General features: G+C 33.9%; 1 protein-coding gene across 1 annotated transcript; it reads left to right on the top strand.

Moving 5' to 3' along the window:
* The first annotated feature begins 12,222 nt into the window (after nt 1-12,222).
* On the top strand, nt 12,223-13,549 carry LOC139520395 (uncharacterized). Its single transcript, XM_071312985.1, has 2 exons — nt 12,223-12,499; nt 12,861-13,549. The coding sequence occupies exons 1-2, from the start codon at nt 12,248-12,250 to the stop codon at nt 13,020-13,022; spliced, it is 414 nt and encodes a 137-aa protein (XP_071169086.1). The 5' UTR covers nt 12,223-12,247; the 3' UTR covers nt 13,023-13,549.
* The last annotated feature ends 5,214 nt before the right edge of the window (nt 13,550-18,763 follow it).

Here is an 18,763-nt window from a genome sequence, read left to right on the forward strand (position 1 = left end):
AGCTTTTAATACTTGATCTGTATTTCGTATTAATAAGCATTGTGTTTAAGTTTCATAACATTTGTATGAGGCAAACTAAATTTAGAGAACGGAGACCAATTTTGGTATGTACGTATGCATAGATGGACAAGGGTAAAACTTAGCGCCCCTCCTTTACGGTGGGGTCATAAAAAAAAAAAACCATCACAATAAAAAATTGTCTTTACTTGCGAGAGCTCTTTATTAATTTTTCACCCATATGATTATTATGTAGATAAAATTTTCCTAATTCACAAATATTATACATTTAGTTTTATCTTGCCAGTTTTTACTAGACTAAGCCTAAAAGGCTTTCTCAGCAGGGGCGTAGCTAGAATGAAACGATGTGGAAGCAACTAGAAAAATGTTTGGGACCCTATTATGCAGAATTTTTTTTTTCGGTTTTCGGTCATATATAGGACGGTTAAAAGAGGAGCTATATGTAGATAAATATTTATGAATGTAAAACTATTAATAAATCTTCTGAATATAGTAATACATAAACAACACATATTTGTGATACAGAATTTACTCAAAATTGTCCAAAATCTGCTTTTCGGGTCTGGGCAGAAACAAACTTCTCTATTACTTTGTCAACATTCACACTGAAATCCCGATGAATATGCAGTAATGCTATGTAACTTTCGTTGTTCATTGTTGATCGTACATTTGTTTTCAATTACATACGTAGTACCGTGACTGATAGATCTAAGGGCCATCATGGCATGGTAGCACTCGCGAGATGTTATAAACCAGCGTACGTGTTCGGCATCGAGCGACCTCCCAATTGAATTCGTCAAAATTACATGCTAGGTAAGTTTCGTATGTTTCAGACAATATTGAGATTTGTTCGTTTGTGATATTTCCTACAACACGATGAAGCAGATACAGCACAAAGAAGCGATTTTCTGATAACTTGACGCGCCTCCACTCTCCAGTTGCCTTATCATATGGTCTATGAACGCAAAAAATAATGAGACTTTCCAATACTGTTTTGGCGTGGTTGCAGGGTGATTGGCTCCGCGGTAGTCTGTCAATCACATCTCCTCGGCATATTTTCAACGATATCGAAGGGATCTGATAATTCTAATGCCGATTGGTACATCTCATTCCAAACTGATGAACTGTACACTGTAAAATGTGCTCTAAAACTACATATCTTAGACTGAGTATTACAAATTCAAAAGTAAAAATCGTGTAAAAGATACAAGTAACCTTCCGATTTTGTCATAATCTCCAAAAAAATAATATTTTGAAACCAAATGTCGTTATTTAATGATATTTCATCAATTAAAAAAAGTGACAACATAGGTGTTTCCTTTAACATTCAATTTATAAATTTTTATTTTGCCATAGGGAGTTGTCTCATTGGCAATCATAACCCATCTTTTTTTTTTTTTTTATATAAAACCTTAATGTTTCGAATGGTTTTTATACTCTACGAATATTAAATATTCAGAGAATGACTTTATGCCACCATTGGGAGGGGAATAAGACCCTTGATATCCTTTCAGGGCAGACAAAACGTTCACCAGCTGTGATATCGACCTCGGGTTATATAAATAGGATTTTAATGGATTGAAGTTAAAAATAATCACTAAAAAATTATATTTAGTATGGTCCACAAAAGTTGTAAGTTAATTGCAGATTTGATATCTGTAAAAAAATCTGTTTAAAATATAATTCTAAAATTGATTTTCACACGTTATATGTTTGATACTGATAAGATAGTAAAAGCGAAACTAGATTTTCAATAAAAGAATTAAAAATAGATTAGAATAAATTTACACTGGGACTTTTTCCCCCAACTAAGACGTGTCAATGACAGAGTTCTAAATTAAGATTTACCTGTCTATATATGATGTAATGATACAAATAAGTTGAGAAAACAACACAAAATACGATGGGAAGACGCAATAATCGTAGAGAGAGTTCACAAAGAGAAGTGAGATGCTTTGGATATTTTTGCTGTAGAAGTTGTGATCATGAGTGGACAAGTTCGTATGTCTGGAAAATGTCAGGAACGCTAAAGGTATTGATAACTTTCAATTTGTTTTAGTTGTAAATACTGGTGTTTGAAAACTGACTGAGATGGCCATCATGTTTAATTTATTGATTACTTTTTTTTTTATCAAACAGAGTACAATTGAATGATTGCTTGATTGTTGTTTGCTTAATCATAATCAAATATAAAAAATATCATGCATATTCAGGAAATTGAAAGTAATTCAAAAGGAAGGTTTTGCAAAGATGGTTCACCGAGATAGATAAATGGCGAATAATTTACACAGCCACTAGAAAGTAGAGTGTAAGCTATCAACAGGCCATTTGCGGATTGACCCATGAGGTTTTTGTGATGATGTGCACAAAGTTTTTGTAAGGATAATGCCGACAATGGTTATGCTTTGCCTAATGTGTATTCATTGGAATTGGAATCAGATGACACTGAACGTTAACTGAAAATCGCTAAGCCTAAGGTACATACAATATTATGATACAGAAATGCATCAAATTATGAAACGCATGACTATATTAAATCCTGACTTCAATTTTTAAAATCGTCTTACTATAAACACTGACGGGGGTTTCTTTAAGCGCAAAAAAGACATTATAATATTTTCAAATAAATATGGTAATAAAAGAAACTTAAAAGACCAATGACTTTGTAATACATGTTACATTTTCTTCAAGGTCCTATATAAACAACAGTGCATGGAGTGTGATGAATTTATGGGGCCATACAAAACAACACCTCTTATTTGTTCCGGTTGCGAAATGGTGAATTGCGAGTGTGAAGAGGACAATTCTGGACCGAAAAAGCCACACCTGTCAGATTTATGTGGAAGGTGTCAGTCAGGAAAAAAATGTCAATTATCACTAGAAAAATGTGTCTTCCCTTGTTCTAGGCGTGATGGAAGAAGATACCGCTATTGATGTCAACATCTGAAACTTTTTTTTTTATTGTATTTGAAATCATTAATGTTTATTAAATCATTTGTTTCTTTATATATATACTAGATCTTTTTTTTTTTTTTTTTTTTTTTTTTTTTTTTTTTTTTTTTTATTTAGCCATTTATTTCTTTTGCTTATGCATTACCTTTGCTTCTATGTGCTACTATATATGTGCTGATATTAGACATTTGTTTTAATATATCTTGCTTAGATTTTATTCTGCATGTACTATCTACATGTATGTATATATATATATATGTGATGTCTGTATGTTTGTGTTGTATGTGTATCTGATGTTATTACATGTATGTTTTGTTTATTAATATCAGTCGGTTAAAGAGCTCTTAAGAGCTCATGTTCTTTGTTATTATGTATATATGCAACCCGACTTTAAATAAAGATTACTTTACTTTACTTTACTTTTAGATCACACCCGCGAAATCGCGGGCATACACAGTTGTCAACTGTTGTAGTATGAATTTTTGTAAAAGATAATTATTATGTCTGGAGAATTTCATAAAAGGTATCGAAAGCTCTCTCACTTTTTTTTTCCAAAGTCCGTTATCTGTTTCCTTTCTGTTAAATTCAATTATTTTCGTGTTTCTGGCCTCAGACCACAATTATTCTTCCGCTTTGCTACAATGCATTTTTTTTTGTAACTGAATTCAAATCAAATTAAAAATTTGCACCGCTTCAAACATGAAATTAATGTAACTCCGTACAGACCATTATTATTCTAATACAATATGCTTCTAGGACACTCCATCAGTGCTTTTTCTTTTGAGAGCCCGATTAACATGCCAATGGTAGGATTTGAATCTTGTATAAATGCCAAAGGCTAATTTGAGAGGTCACGGGTCGGTGGGGTCCTGATCCCGAAATCCTGGGCTTAAAAACATGAAATTCCGAGGTGTCGAATTTAAAGAAATTCATATCCCGACATCCCGAAATTCGAAAAAAATATTCCCTGATCCCGTAAGGATCCATCCCAAAATCCCGAGCTTTAAAACACCCGATCCCGGTAAGTAAGTCATGCATCCATCAACTCTCTACCCTATTTTCATTTTAGCCAAATCACTACTTTCACTTTCAACAATAAATATTTATGCTCCATTTATGGGCATTATGTTTTCTAGTCTGTGCGTCCGTTCGTTCGTTCGACCGTCCGTCCGTATGTCTGACTTCAGGTTAAACTTTTTGGTCGAGGTAGTTTTTGATGAAGTTGAAGTCCAGTCAACTCGAAGCTTAGTAAATATGTTCCCTATGATATGATCTTTCTTATTTTAATGCCAAAGTAGATATTTTACCCCATTTTACGGTCCACTGAATATAGAAAATGATAGTGCCGATGTGGCACCCGTGTGCTATGGACACTAACAGAAAACAGTAGACAGAACACAGAAAGTCTCTATAAATTATAGTAGTATGATCGTAGTTTACATGTAGATGAACACGAAAAATAATTGTCCTCTCTATGGAGGTATAATAGTTGTGGTTCTTGCGATTTAAAAACCATGATATGGAGAACGCTCTGATTGGCGTATTTATTTTTCATTTTTATACGCCCGTCTTTTAGACGGGACGTTTTTAATATGGTATACCGTTGTCCGTCCGTCCGTCGTCCACACTTCGGACAATAACTCAAAAATATTTTCACCAATTTCCATGAAACTTAAGTGAATTGTTTATATCTATTGACGTAAGCTCCCTTTCGTTTTTTTTTTAATTTCAGATTTTAAGTTTTGGATTTATGGGGCTTTATTCATAAAAAAAAAAGGGTGATTTTCAACGCTTCGGACAATAACTCAAAAAGGCTTTCACCAAAATAAAAATGATTTCATGGACATTTATATCTATTGATGTAAGCTCCCTTTCAATTTTTATAAATTTCAGATTTTAAGTTTTGGATTTATGGGGCTTTATTCATAAAAAAGGGGGATTTTAAACACTTCGGACAATAATTAATTTTTAGATTTTACGTTTTCTTAAGTAATGAATTTTTATACTTAAAAAAGGGGGATTTTATGAAACTTTAGTGAATATACTAATGTAACATCCCTTTTGATTTGTATATATATTTCTAGTTGATCATATAAATTCATTTAAAGCATAAAAGACAAGTTAAAAGAGCAACGGACGTATCATGCGCTAAAGCGCAGCCCTTTATTGTTATCCATCATACGATTGGTTGTAGTTGTGCATGTTTAAAACCGGAAATCCTATCTATGACTAAAAGTCGGTTTGATGACGGAAACAATATCCGGACAGCCTTTTTGTCGTTTTTCTTCCAAAATAACTCAATCTGAATAATCATAAGAATGGATGACAAATGTGACTATGCATGTTACCTATAGGACACAGAGGTATGGTGATTAATTTATTGTGGAAGGAAGAGAAGTGACACACAAAATGAGGTCTTCTCGTTTAATAGTATAAATATATATATTTCTTTCAAATATTATATAGATGTATTAATAAATATCATTTGTATACGAACGATCAAATGAATTATAATGATACATATTTCCTTAAATGCCTCATTGGTAAATTAAAAAAAAAGCAGTTTAGAAAATAAGGCTACAGGGGCGGATCCAGCCATTTTAAAAAGAGGGGTCCAACCCAGGTTAAAGGGGAGGGGTCCTACCCATGTCCCCATTCAAAAGAATTGAGCGCCAAAGAAAGGAGTGGTTCCAACCCACGGAACCTAACCCCCGGAAAAGCACTGGGCTACAACTTCCTCAGGAAAAGTTGACTTTTGATGAATTTTGCAATTCTTTTTGTATTGCTTTGGTCGTATAGTTCCTAACGTGCTTCGTTACTGGCATGATGTTAACATATTTCCTCAAATAACTCGTTGATCGACGAAAAAAAATATCTCAGAAACTTATTATTATAACTCCATCAATAAAAGTTGAACTTGTAAGTCTATTAATTTTAGGCATCTTTTAACCATATAGATCCTAACTTTTCTATGTTTTTATAGGTCTTTATACATCCTTAGCATTCAAATGTTTAGGTTTGAGCGTTCTTGATGAAGGTCGAACCAGCTTTGGACGCAGAAAAATGTATCAGTTTTTCGATTTCTTGCACTGCTTTTAGATGCCACTGCTAAGACTCCCTGAGACTTTCTTTAGCTCGGAAGTCGGTGCTTCGTTTACGTTACTGGTATGACTTTTATCATACTGTGTAAATTCACCCGTTTATAAATGAAGAAAAACAAAGTTATAAACTAAGATTTCAACTCCATCAGGCAAAGTTGACCTGCAATGAGTATTGCTATTCTTTAAATTAGTCATATAGCCCTAACCAGGCGCGGATCCAGAGGGGGGGGGGGGGTTGGAACCCCCCTTTTTTTTGGACGATCAATGCATTTGAATGGGGACATGTAATTGGAACCCCCCCCTTTGTCCTGGGTTAGGACCCCCCCCCCCCCCCCTTCTTAAGGAAAGGGTGGTTATCGATTTTCATTCTTAATCAATCAATTCATAGAACCGTTAACAGACATGTTGGCTAAAGAACCAGTTCGACCGGTTTGTTTTTGTATTTTAAATTCATGGTACACTAAGCAAATAAGAAAATATATATATATATTTTTTGGTAACTTTTATCCCGACCACATGATTTAGCTGTAACCATTGAAACAATCCGTTCGATAAAAATGTCATGAGAGGGAAAATAACTTAAACACACATCTCTCGAAAAGAAGACAAGTAGAGATCTCTAAAATGGTTCTAATCACTACATAAAATTATAAGCGAAACACTGTACAAAACATAGGTATGGGCTTTGATTATTGTTGAAGGCCGTACGGTGACCTATAGTTGTTAATTTCTGTGTCTCTTGTGTAGAGTTGTCTCATTGGCAATCATATCACATCTTCATTTTTAAATTATCGCATCTTTTTACTCTCTGAAATAGACAAGTGTAAGTGTTCTCGCTTGTATGTCTATTTGCAAAAGTACAGCTAATACAACTTCGTAATATGCGACATATTGTTCTGAATTCATAAGATGTAAATTGCTTCTACTTGTATTTTTTCCCTTGGTTGTATTTGTAATGTCAATAATTGCTTCATTCCATACAGTCCTCATTATTTCTGGTTGTATTAGTTTCATATTCCCATAACAGTTTAATATTATGTTATAGTTATTGACCAAGAAAGTCGGTATATGGGATTTAATTTGCACAGCTCGAGTGACCCTGTTTAACCCGAACGACGAAGGAGTTCGGGTTAATGGGTCATCTCGTGCTGTGCAAATTAAAACATATACCGATTTGATTGGCCAATAACTGTTTTAACACATGACGTCAACAATTATTCAATCAACATGTATTGAGAATGTCCATTCTTTCAAATTACTTGGAATTAGGCGAGTGATATGAGAGCCAAATTCACATTTTTAATGCACCTACCTAACACACGGCTAAATTATATATCACTGGAAAGCTAAGAATGTGTACTTTCTAAATATCCCGGTCGTCAAAAGAAATTATGGTGCATTTTTTTTTAAATCGAGGTCAAAGGTCATGGGTGCAATTTCTATTCACGGATACTTCCAGTAGAAAAATCGAGTCAAAACAAATACAAAAATGAAACAATTTTATAGGAATGCTGTATTACTCTTGAGAAAATATATTTCTATCATAGTGTTAATTAATTTTGGTTGATTTTAACGGTAAAGCATGTTACGTAACGTTTTCTCTCGGAGTCTTTGAAAATCAACCATTAAGTCACACAAATGTATCTGTAGTCGCCCTTGCATTATCTAAATCTTATAATACCTCCATATCATTTGATTGCACGTATTTACAAACATATATCTGCAAATTTGATATAAATAATTCGAAACAAAATATTTGAAGCAAGAAGAAAATATAACATATGACGTATCTTTAATTGTTTAGAAAGTCCCATGATGAGCTGTACATTAAAATTGAGGAAGCGTATGGTCTCCTGTTAGTTTGAAAGCCTACCAACCGCTTCAAGATCAGACAACCATAGGGCGGATTTTTTTTTATTATTGTAGTGCAATATGTTGAGTCTGGATCATACCGCAATTTCATTTACATCACTAAATCAGATATGACAAGAGTACTAACTAACATTACTAAAATGAATAAAGTGCTACTAGTATATTTATATCAACAAATTGACAATTTTAATATAAAACATCACAAGGAAAATATGACCACTCATTGTACGTTAAACTGTGTTTGATTTTACTTTAGTCGGCCGCCGTGTATCTTGAGATATCTTATTAATCAAACAACACTTGACAAAGGAGTGTTCTAATTTTAAATTACGCTAGTGATGACATTCGGGCTACTTTGGCACTACGTATTACTTTTTTATATCTTGTTTCACCGCTTCAAACAGAGGACAAGGTTATCCTAACATTGAACCTTTTATTTGGCTTTCTTATGTTAAAATCCCGTTAGCGTATAACCTAAATGATCGAAACGTCGGACCAATGGGATGTAGGACCATTTAGGTGTCAGAATATTGCGATATCGGAATATTATAGCTTCATTTTAACTTGTAATCTCATCATTCTTAGCGGTCAAAATGTCCATACAAAGACAACTTCCTTGGCATGGGCATATACCAGTACAGCAGAGGTTTTGCTCAAAGCGGACACAAGATCTACTATATACTGATTGAATTAAAAATTGGAAATGGACACGAGGAATTTGTCAAAGAGACACCAACCCGTTTAAAAGGAGACAACGGCCGACGACCACCAATGGGTCATCAATGCAGCAAGAAACTTCCAAACCCGGAGGCGTTCTTCAGCTGGCTCCTAAACAAAAATGTACTAGTTTGAAATGATTATGGACGTCATACTAAGCTTTCAGTTGAAATATACACAAGAAATTAAAACAAAAATCATACAAAAATAAAAAAGGCCAGGGGCTCCTGACTTGGGACAGGCGTAAAATTGCGGCGGGGTTAAACATGTTTTTGCAATCTCAACCCTCCCCCTGCGTGAACAGATCAAATCTTGTAGAAAGTTGGAAAACATCATACCGGACCGATATTGCCTTTTAACCAACCAAAGTCATGCAGAGAACTTTTATTGTTTCTGTAGTTAGGTTGACATTGTCTTGGATAAAATTTTGACCCCCAGAAGAAAAATAATGCCATGTAGAATGTATGCCCCATTTTCAATTTTTCTTATCTGTTGATCAGTCAAACTTGTTTTAATAGTTATCAAAGGTGTGTCCACAAATACGGTGCATTTGTAATGATAAATCTAAAAAAAAAAAGAGTTAAAAAGAATAAGACAAAATTATAGAGCTACTGTATACAATATTGGATGTACCTTAGCCTTGTTGAGGCTGTATACATGTACATTGTAACTATAAATTGACCATATATTTTTAGTATTTGTTGAAGCTGCTAATATGTTATTTAGTTTTCTCGGCGGCGATCCTCGGCATAAATTAAGTAATTAAAGTTGTTAACCAGAATACTTCCTTGTGTACAGGCACGTCATCTTTAATCGTCGAAATGTTAGTAATAGCTCTTTACTTTCTCACTTCAAATTTTGTAGCTAATATTTAGCGATGCAAGCTCGATGGTATACAGATTTAATAGTAAAATTATCATGAGTTATTTTGTAAATCAGATCATTACGTCCACTTGTATTTTTGTCCATCTGATGAGTTAAGCCTTTTTCAACTGATTTTTATAGTTCGTTCTTATGTTGTAATGTTATACCACTGTCCCAGGTTAGGGGGAGGGTTTTGATCCCGTTAACATGTTAACCCCGCCACATTATTTATGTATGTGCCTGTCCCAAGTCAGGAGCATGTAATTCAGTGGTTGTCGTTTGTTTATGTGTTACACATTTGTTTTTCGTTCATTTGTTTTACATAAATAAGGCCGTTAGTTTTCTCGTTTGAATTGTTTTACATTGTCTTATCGGGACCTTTTATAGCTGACTATGCGGTATGGGCTTTGCTCATTGTTGAAGGCCGTACGGTGACCTATAGTTGTTAATGTTTGTGTCATTTTGGTCTTTTGTGGATAGTTGTCTCATTGGCAATCATACCACATCTTCTTTTAATATTTATTGTAGGAGATATATGTATTAACACTCAATACAGCTTGAGTTTGCTACTCAGAGGATACCTTATGAAGTTGTGTAACTTGCTTATAGGCTTTATACATTTGCAAAATATACAAACAGACAAATTAGAATGAGTTGTAGATCTACTGCCCTCGTTGATATATGAGAAGAGACTGGTCGGTAGAATTGGTACATGTAGTACAAAGTCTTTGTACAGACAAAACAGAAGCTGATAGGTTGTACTTACTTTTGAAATATTCATAGCAACTCTTATGATATTTTGTATTTTCAAATGGGATGTTTTCATTTTTTTCATATTCATCAAACAGTCTGTAAACTTCATCCTTTCGTTTTCCCACTGCGGCAATATAACTGTATCTTCATTTAAGTGTTTAACTACATAGTTTCTATGTAGTAAATACATGACAGACTATGCATCTGTTGTCAATCAATGGATAGTTTTTGCTCTTTAGCATAGGAAGGGTTTCATTGTGAACTGGACTGTGAAAATTTGACAGGACTCGGAAGATTTTCTACAATTTTCCGATACGATTCCTTATTTAGAAATGGGTGAATTCCAGAACTCATAAACTATGTTTTACTTTGATTTGATCTTTATTTTCGGACGATTTTATATCTATTTAAGCTCCACTGAAGTTCAAGATAGAAATATAACCGTTTAAATATGATTTATCGTACTCTGATAGCACTATTAAGTACACGGAAATCGACTAATATATTCAGTAAAAAAACGATAACGAAATAGATAAGGGATTCCGGAAACTATAGTGATGTTACCCAACATCATAAAATTACAGAAATTCGTGATTTTAAGAAATGTTGAGATAAAGTCTTGATCTTGAATGAAAAAACGATAACTGATGAGTGATTTGGTGTGTTCTAAAACGGATCAAGTGCTAACGCATTTAATAGAAAATTTAATTGTAGATCCGAAAAGGTCAGGATTATGAAAATTTTCGTATAAAATGTCAAATATTTAGAAGGAATGCAAAAGCATGCGGAGTTATAGTTGTAAATATTGTTTTTCATTATTTTAAGAATCTAATTCAATTAATTATTCTGTCTAAAAGAAGAGATACGACTAATTTCTTTTGCTTGAAAAACATGTCGTATTTTTACAATTTTCAACTAATTTCTGAAATAAACGTCAATTTTACAAAAACTGCACCGTACGATTTTGTGACGACCGGGCAAAAATCAAAGTTAAATCAATATTCTTTCATTTAAAAAAGAAATTAGCCGTGTGTTAGGTGGGTGCATTAAAGTCCTTAACTAGACGTCTTTTTCAAATATTACACTCGCCTAAATAGACATTGATGAAAATTTAAGCTGGGAAGATCATGTTGATCGTATATGTAAAATTATCTCATCTAAAGTATCACTTTTATATAAAATTAAAGTATATTTGCCAATACAAACAAGGCAACTATTTTATAATGCATATATTCTACCATATATAGACTATTGTAGTTCAGTTTGGGGAAATTTATTACAAAAAGATTCAGATAGAATCATAAAACTTCAAAAAAGAGTAGCAAGAATTATACTGGAATGCGATATTTCTATTCCATCTAATTTCATGTTTTCTTCTTTAAAATGGCTATCTTTTACCAAAAGAATAAAATACCAACAATCAATTCTAATGTATAAAATTGTAAATGGGCTAACACCTGATTACTTAGCAATACTAAATATTGATGATGTGCAACGCCACAACTTACGATCTGTCTCTAATAATGATCTTTTTGTTCCAAGACCAAATACAAATTTTTATAAAAAATCTTTTCATTATTCTGCAACCAAAGTATGGAATAATTTACCACTCGAAATAAAGAAATGTCCTAATGTGGAATTATTCAAGAAACATAGTTATAATCATTTTCTTGAAAATTATATGCAAGTCAACTAATTTGTTTTCCTCTAACAAAACTATATCAAATATTGTCATTTATTACCCTTTGTATATTTCAATGATTGAATTGTGTATATACTAGTAATATATATTGTAAATTAATGTATGAATGTATGAATGTTAACTGTATGCATGTATTTTGTTTGAGGGCCTCAATGAAAATTAGACTATTTCTAATTGAGTTACCCTCTTTAAATAAAGAATTTATTATTATTATTATTATTATTATAATTTTCCCGCATAAATCACATCCGCCCAACAAGACGTTGAAATGGATGGATTTCATCATGAATTGTCGGAGGATGATATGATCTTATCACAAGTATTAGAAACATTGGAGGATGAAATGGAACTGAGAAATGTAAATATAGAGGACTTTTTTGGAGAGTTTCCTAGTAATGTGATGGATGAGAATGCATCTGGAGATTTAATCAACACCTCAGCTGTTTCATTTGACCTAGGACTAGACTTAGATCTATGGTTGCAAGTTTCTTCGGAAAACGGAAAGATCCAAAATGTCAAGGTACGTCTTTTTTTAGAATTATCTGCCACGCGCAGACCCATTATTGCATGATTTGAGGTGTGGACCCATAGACGGATCCAAGGGATGGAGTCCGGGGTCCCTCTTTTGTGAAAAAAAATGGTTAATTATATAGGGAATCACTGAAGCATGACCCGCGCCCCCTCCTTTTAGGTCAGTCAGCCCTCCCCCTTAAATAAAAAGTTCTGGATCTGCTACTTAGACCCTTGATATAATCATTTGCGGAAACTTCCGACTAGTTTTATTGTTTAATTGTTCTCATCCGGAACATTCATGAAATATTTGCCACTGCCGGATTTTGCTTCTGCCATGTGTTAAATTATGTGATATTATCTTATTTTAGGATGAAGAACCTAAAGATCAGGAACAAGGAGTCGAATCAAGGTTTGCAGAAATGACAGACAATGAAATTGATACACTTATTGAAGATGCTGAGAACAAAAACACAAAGAAAGCCACAAAATGGGCAGTTAATGTCTATGAAGAAAAGAACACTTGCAACTAGATTGTACCAAGCAGGAGTCAGTGAGCAGATGGTAATGGATAGAACAGGTCACAGGAGTGAAAAGGCTGTTCGTACCTACAAAAGACCTGCGGATTCTATGCTAAAAGATGTCTCTAACATTTTGAATCCATCTAATAAGCAAATAAAACTTGAGGATCCCAAACCATTAACCGATACTCGTGCAATCCTTCCTGAGCAAGTTAACATTGAAAATACAGAAAATGCATTTAATGTTTCAAAACCAGAAGGAAAATATCGGGGATTGCCAAGTAACAGCTCTTTTCAAAACTGCGTGTTCAATTTTGTAACGAAGATGTGAACCTCACAGATTTTGTTTTCAATTTTTAACACTGAATTGTTATTTAAGTTGTTTTTAAGCCGTACATAGAAATGTATGAAAAAGCGTTTTTTTTTTAGTTTTCACTGTGTCGGGTTGTGACACTGATAACTTACATATCAAGACTATAATAGGAAGATGTCGATGATACTTTATTTTCATTTTTTTTTTAATGACAATTTTTTTTATATTGATGGAAAAATAATTTTAGTAAATTAACCTGTGTTTTTTTTTTTTATCTTATTTAGACTTGTATTGTGTTGATTGTAATACTACTACATTTGTTTTGTATGTTTTCTATCCTGATGTTTTATCAAGGGACTGATTTTTATGTCCGAGTATAGATACATGTATCCACTTGATATTTCTTACAAAATGGAGAAAAACAAATATTTGTAGTAGCAATGGAATCAACAAATGCAAAGTACTGTACAATAAACATCTGTCAAGGACGTGAAGTTCACGTGACCTGTGCAATTATTGAAGTAGTTAATGCACACCTGACCCGTGCATTATCCAGATTATACCACAGTAAGATCAAAGGAATTTTGCCTCTGTCATGTGTTAATTTTGTCATATCTCTATTAACTGTAGTAAGTAAATAATATGCGAGATATATCAAAGGACCATTCAAACTCACAAGTAGAACTTTTAAAACCGACAACGCCATGGCTAAAAAAGAAAAAGACAAACAGCAAACTACAAAACACAAAACACAACATAGAAAACTAAAGACTGAGCAAAACGAACCCAAACAAAAACTGGGGGGTGATCTCAGGTGCTCCGAATTGGTAAGCAAGTCCTGCTCCACAAGTAAGTGTCATATTTCAATAAAAGACTTATTAAAAAGAGATATAGTTACGATACTGTTGTCAAGTCATAAAAGATGGCATACTTGACTTTAATATTGATTCACTTATAGGGCTTTGCATCGGAAATAAACACATTTATTCTAAAACCAGTTGTTGGCATGATACGGGTTATCATCATTGTTCTTCTCAAATGAAAAATCATGCATGTAATGATGGTATGATGCATATTCATATGGTGAAGACATAATCTTTCAATCAGTTTGGGGTCTGGAGCTGGCATGTCAGTAACTGCTAGAAGTCCTTAGTGAAATTATGTATCATTGTCAGTTTGTTTAGTTTCTTTTGTTACCTTGTTACCTATTCTGACATCGGACTCGGACTTCTTGAAACTGAGTTATACTGTGCGTTTGTTTAGAGGGAGGGTTAAGATCTTAAAAAAACATGTTTAACCCCGCCGCATGTTTGCGCCTGTCCCACGTCTTTGTTAGTCTTGTGTGATTTTGATTTTAGTTTCTTTTATATATTTCGGAGAAAAGAATGGCGTCCATTACCACTGAACTAAAACACATTTTTGTTTAGGGGCCAGCTGAAGCACGCCTCCGGGTGCTGGATTTTCTCACTGTATTGAAGACCCATTGGTGGCCATCGGCTGTTTTCTCCTCTTTGGTAGGGTTATTGTTTCTTTGACATATCCCCCTTTCCCATTGGGTGTTGCTAAACGGCGGAAACGGAATGCGGAACGGAAACGGAAAACGGAAACGGAAAGAAATGTTTTTTGGACAAGGAACAAGTTTGAGAAAATAATAGAGGCTCTAAAGAGCCCGTGTTGTTCACTTTGGTCTATGTGCATATCATAAACGAAGGACACAGATGGATTCATGAACAAATTGTGTTTTGGTGATGGTGATGTGTTTGTATATCTGACTTTACTGAATATTCTTGCTGCTTACAATTATCTCCATCTATAATGAACTTGGTCCAGTAGTTAAAATTTTTTGTAAAAATTTACAAAATTTATGAAAATTGTAAAAAAATGACTATAAAGGGCAATAATTCCTTAAGGGGTCAATTGACGATTTTGATCATGCTGACTTACAAACAACGGGTTGCAACTTGCCTGATTGGTCTGAAAATTTCAGGGCAGATTGACCTTGACCTAATAAACAAATTCATTCCCGTCAAATTTGTTCTCCATGCTTTGGTTTCTGAGATATGAGCCAAAAACTGCATGTACTATTTTAGTCATGTTGGCCATATTGGTTCGCAGGCAGGATCATCGGGCACATTTTTTCAACTAGAAACCCTAATGATGATTGTGGACAAGTTTGGTTAAATTTGTTTTAATATTTTCAGGAGAAGATTATTTAAAGATTCCAAAAATTTACGAAAAATTGTTAAAAATTGACTATAAAGGGCAACAACTCCTTAAGGGGTGAATTGGACATGTAGGTCATGTTGAATTTTAAATGCTGTTCACAGTTTATCTCTATCTATAATAATATTCAAGATAATAATGAAAAACGGCAAAATTTCCTCAAAATTACCAATTCAGGGACAGCGACCCAACAACGGGTTTTCCGATTCATCTAAAAATTTCAGGGCAGATAGATCTTGACCTGATAAACAATTTTACCTCATGTCAGATTCGCTCAAATGGTTTGGTTTCGGAGATATAAGCCAAAATCTACATTACATTTAACCCCTCTGTTCTATTTCTAGCCATGGCGGCCATCTTGGTTGGTTGGCCGGGTTATTGGACACATTTTTAAAACTAGATACCCAATTGATGAATGTGGCCAAGTTGGTTAAATTTGGCCCAGTAGTTTCAGAGGAGAAGATTTTTCGTGTAAAAGTTAACGACGACGGACGACGGACGCCAAGTGATGAGAAAAGCTCACTTGGCCCTTTGAGCTAGGTTAGCTTAAAATAAAATGATAATTGAATGAAATTATATATAAATATACTAAATAAATAAATGATTTGGAAAATACATTGAAGGTATAAAAAGTCATGAGAATTCCGAATGCAATTAGGTTATATCCGGGCATTCTGGTTCTAAACCTTGGTTCCATCTGGGTTTTCTGGTTCTGAACCTTGGTTCTTTGGTTCGAAACCATGGTAACTGGTTCAACATCCGGGTTGTTTGGTTAAGGCAACCCAACTTCTTGGTTCCATCTGGGTTCTATTCTAGATCATTCTAATGTTCCCGTTGAACACAACAGAAGATAACCGCAAGTCTCCGAATAAAAAGGTAAAGTAGGTCAAAGACGCTAAAATTATTTTATAACATTAACATTTTTAGCATCGACGGTAAAGGAAGCTATAAGGTATTTATCTTCTCATTTTAATTATTTTGATTAGGAAACTAGATAAAAATAAAGCATCGTATAGATTTTTAAAACAAACCGAAGTATACAGTACATCGAACATCCTTTTATTTAATTCAGTCGTTTTGTTTTGTCTTTTCCCTTTACTCATCCCTGATTTACGTAAATATGTCTAGACAGTGGTGGATCCAGAACTTGTCCTAAGGGGGGGCCCGCTCCAGTCATACATCAATGATTCCCTATATAATCAACCAAATTTTTCCAACGAAAGGGCCCCCTCCCCTTGATCCGCCTATGCTAGAAGTTTTAAAACCACCCAATTAGGACATGTTGTTTATAGTCTTTATATGGCTAACGATGTGTGCATCTAACCACTTGACCAGTTGACAACTTGCATATATATTTGATTGCACATTTATTATCAAGTTCGACTGAATTTTATTTAATTGCTTTTTAATCATGTCAGATTTGAAAGAAATACATGTGAAGTATATGTAACAAATCCTTTTGATTCAAAACAGAATGTTAAAAGACATGTAAAGGAACGTGATGATCAATAAGTTGGTAAGCTTTAATTAGTTGGAAAAAAAGTTATAAAATATAATAAAATGTATAATAATGTACAATAAATTTGTCAAATTTGATACTCATTCACTCATTGTGAAAGGCATGCATATAATCATTCGGCCAAAAATAATGAAATCAAAAGTATGATTGAATATTTTTATAATAAAATTATGTGTACATGTGTTAATGACAGTGCTAGTGGGATGTGTATCACCAGAACAATAGTCAGAACTTCTGTGTTGGTGCCATGCTTTAGGGGCATAAAAAGTTACATTAGTCCGTCAGTCCCGAACGTCATTAAAAACTGGTTCCGCTCTCCTAACTTTAGTTTGCCTCAACCATATACTACAAAACTTATACACAATATATAAATGAAGCTGGTGCATGTGTGCCAATGAGAACTCTCCACAAGAGACTAAATGACACATAAATTAACAATTATACAATGTAGCCTAGGTCACCACACGGTCTTCAACAATTAGCAAGGTTCATACCGCAGTCAGCTATTAAAGGCACCGACATGACAATGTAAAACAATTCAAACGAGAAAACAAACGGTCTAATTTATGTACAAATAATAAACGAAAAATAAGATAGGCACGTGCATATAAAATAAGGCGAGGTTAAACATGTTAGCGGGATCCAAACCTCCCCCCCCCCTTATTTGGCATGAGTGCCAATAAGAACTCTACACAAAAGACCAAATGACACAAACACTAACACCTATAGGTCATATACAGCTTTCAACAATGAGCAAAGTCAATACCGCATATAGTCAGCAATAAAAGGCACTGAAATGACATTGTAAAACAATATTCAAACGAGAAAATAAACGAACAAATTTATGTACAAAAAATGAACGAAAAACAAGTATGTAGCACATAAAAAACGACATTCATTGAATTACAGGCTCCTGACTTACCACAGGCACATACATAACGAATAAGGCGGGGTTGAACATGTAAGGGGGATCCCTACCTCAACACAAAATCAAATTTGAAATTTTTAAGTGTCACTTTTACTGTTCAAGAGTTATCATGTCCCTTTAAAAACATAAGAAGTGTTGACTCTTTCGTTTCCTTTCTCTTAAATAAGTCTGACTCAATCAAATGTTAGGAACCTTATACGCGATTCACATTACCCCATAACACAGATCTATTAAGTTCGATATTGGGTCCCGATGGCCTCACTGTTCATGAGTTTTTAGATGTAAAAAGTTGTGGTACGAGTACCAATGATAAAAATGTCAACCCGGAGCCTTAAGATAGGAAAACTGCTAAATCTATTGTTTCCGTTCTTTAACTTTAATTTGCTTCAACCAATTGCTTTGAAACTTATTGACAATGCTTATGGTCACAAAACGGTCAAATAAAGGCGAATCCTGCATCTATATGTGGAAGTTTACTAATTTTTTTCACCAGCAGGGGCATCTGTGGTAAATGGACATATTCTACATTTAATTCAGTAATCAGCTTATTTACTTCCATTGAATTCTTCTTTTAATAGACTTAACTTGCACATATTTTTTTTCAGGATCTCGGTGCACTTTGGTAACAGACAGTGATATTTCAAGTTAAATGTGATCAACTTAACAAAGTGTTTCACTAAATTGAGCTCTCTGTCTAAGTGTACTTTAAAGGTTTTTAGCATTGAGTTCAGTTTATTGATATGCGTATACCTTCTGGGTGAATTTTTATG

Source organism: Mytilus edulis, chromosome 4 (assembly GCF_963676685.1).
Source record: "Mytilus edulis chromosome 4, xbMytEdul2.2, whole genome shotgun sequence".
NCBI classification, from domain to species: Eukaryota; Metazoa; Mollusca; class Bivalvia; order Mytilida; family Mytilidae; genus Mytilus; species Mytilus edulis.

Excerpts from the sequence above, each read along its gene's own strand:
- LOC139520395 (XM_071312985.1), top strand. The coding sequence starts at position 12,248 with ATGGATGGATTTCATCATGAATTGTCGGAGGATGATATGATCTTATCA. Across the intron at positions 12,500-12,860 it reads GAAAGATCCAAAATGTCAAG|GATGAAGAACCTAAAGATCA; the intron begins GTACGTCTTTTT and ends ATCTTATTTTAG.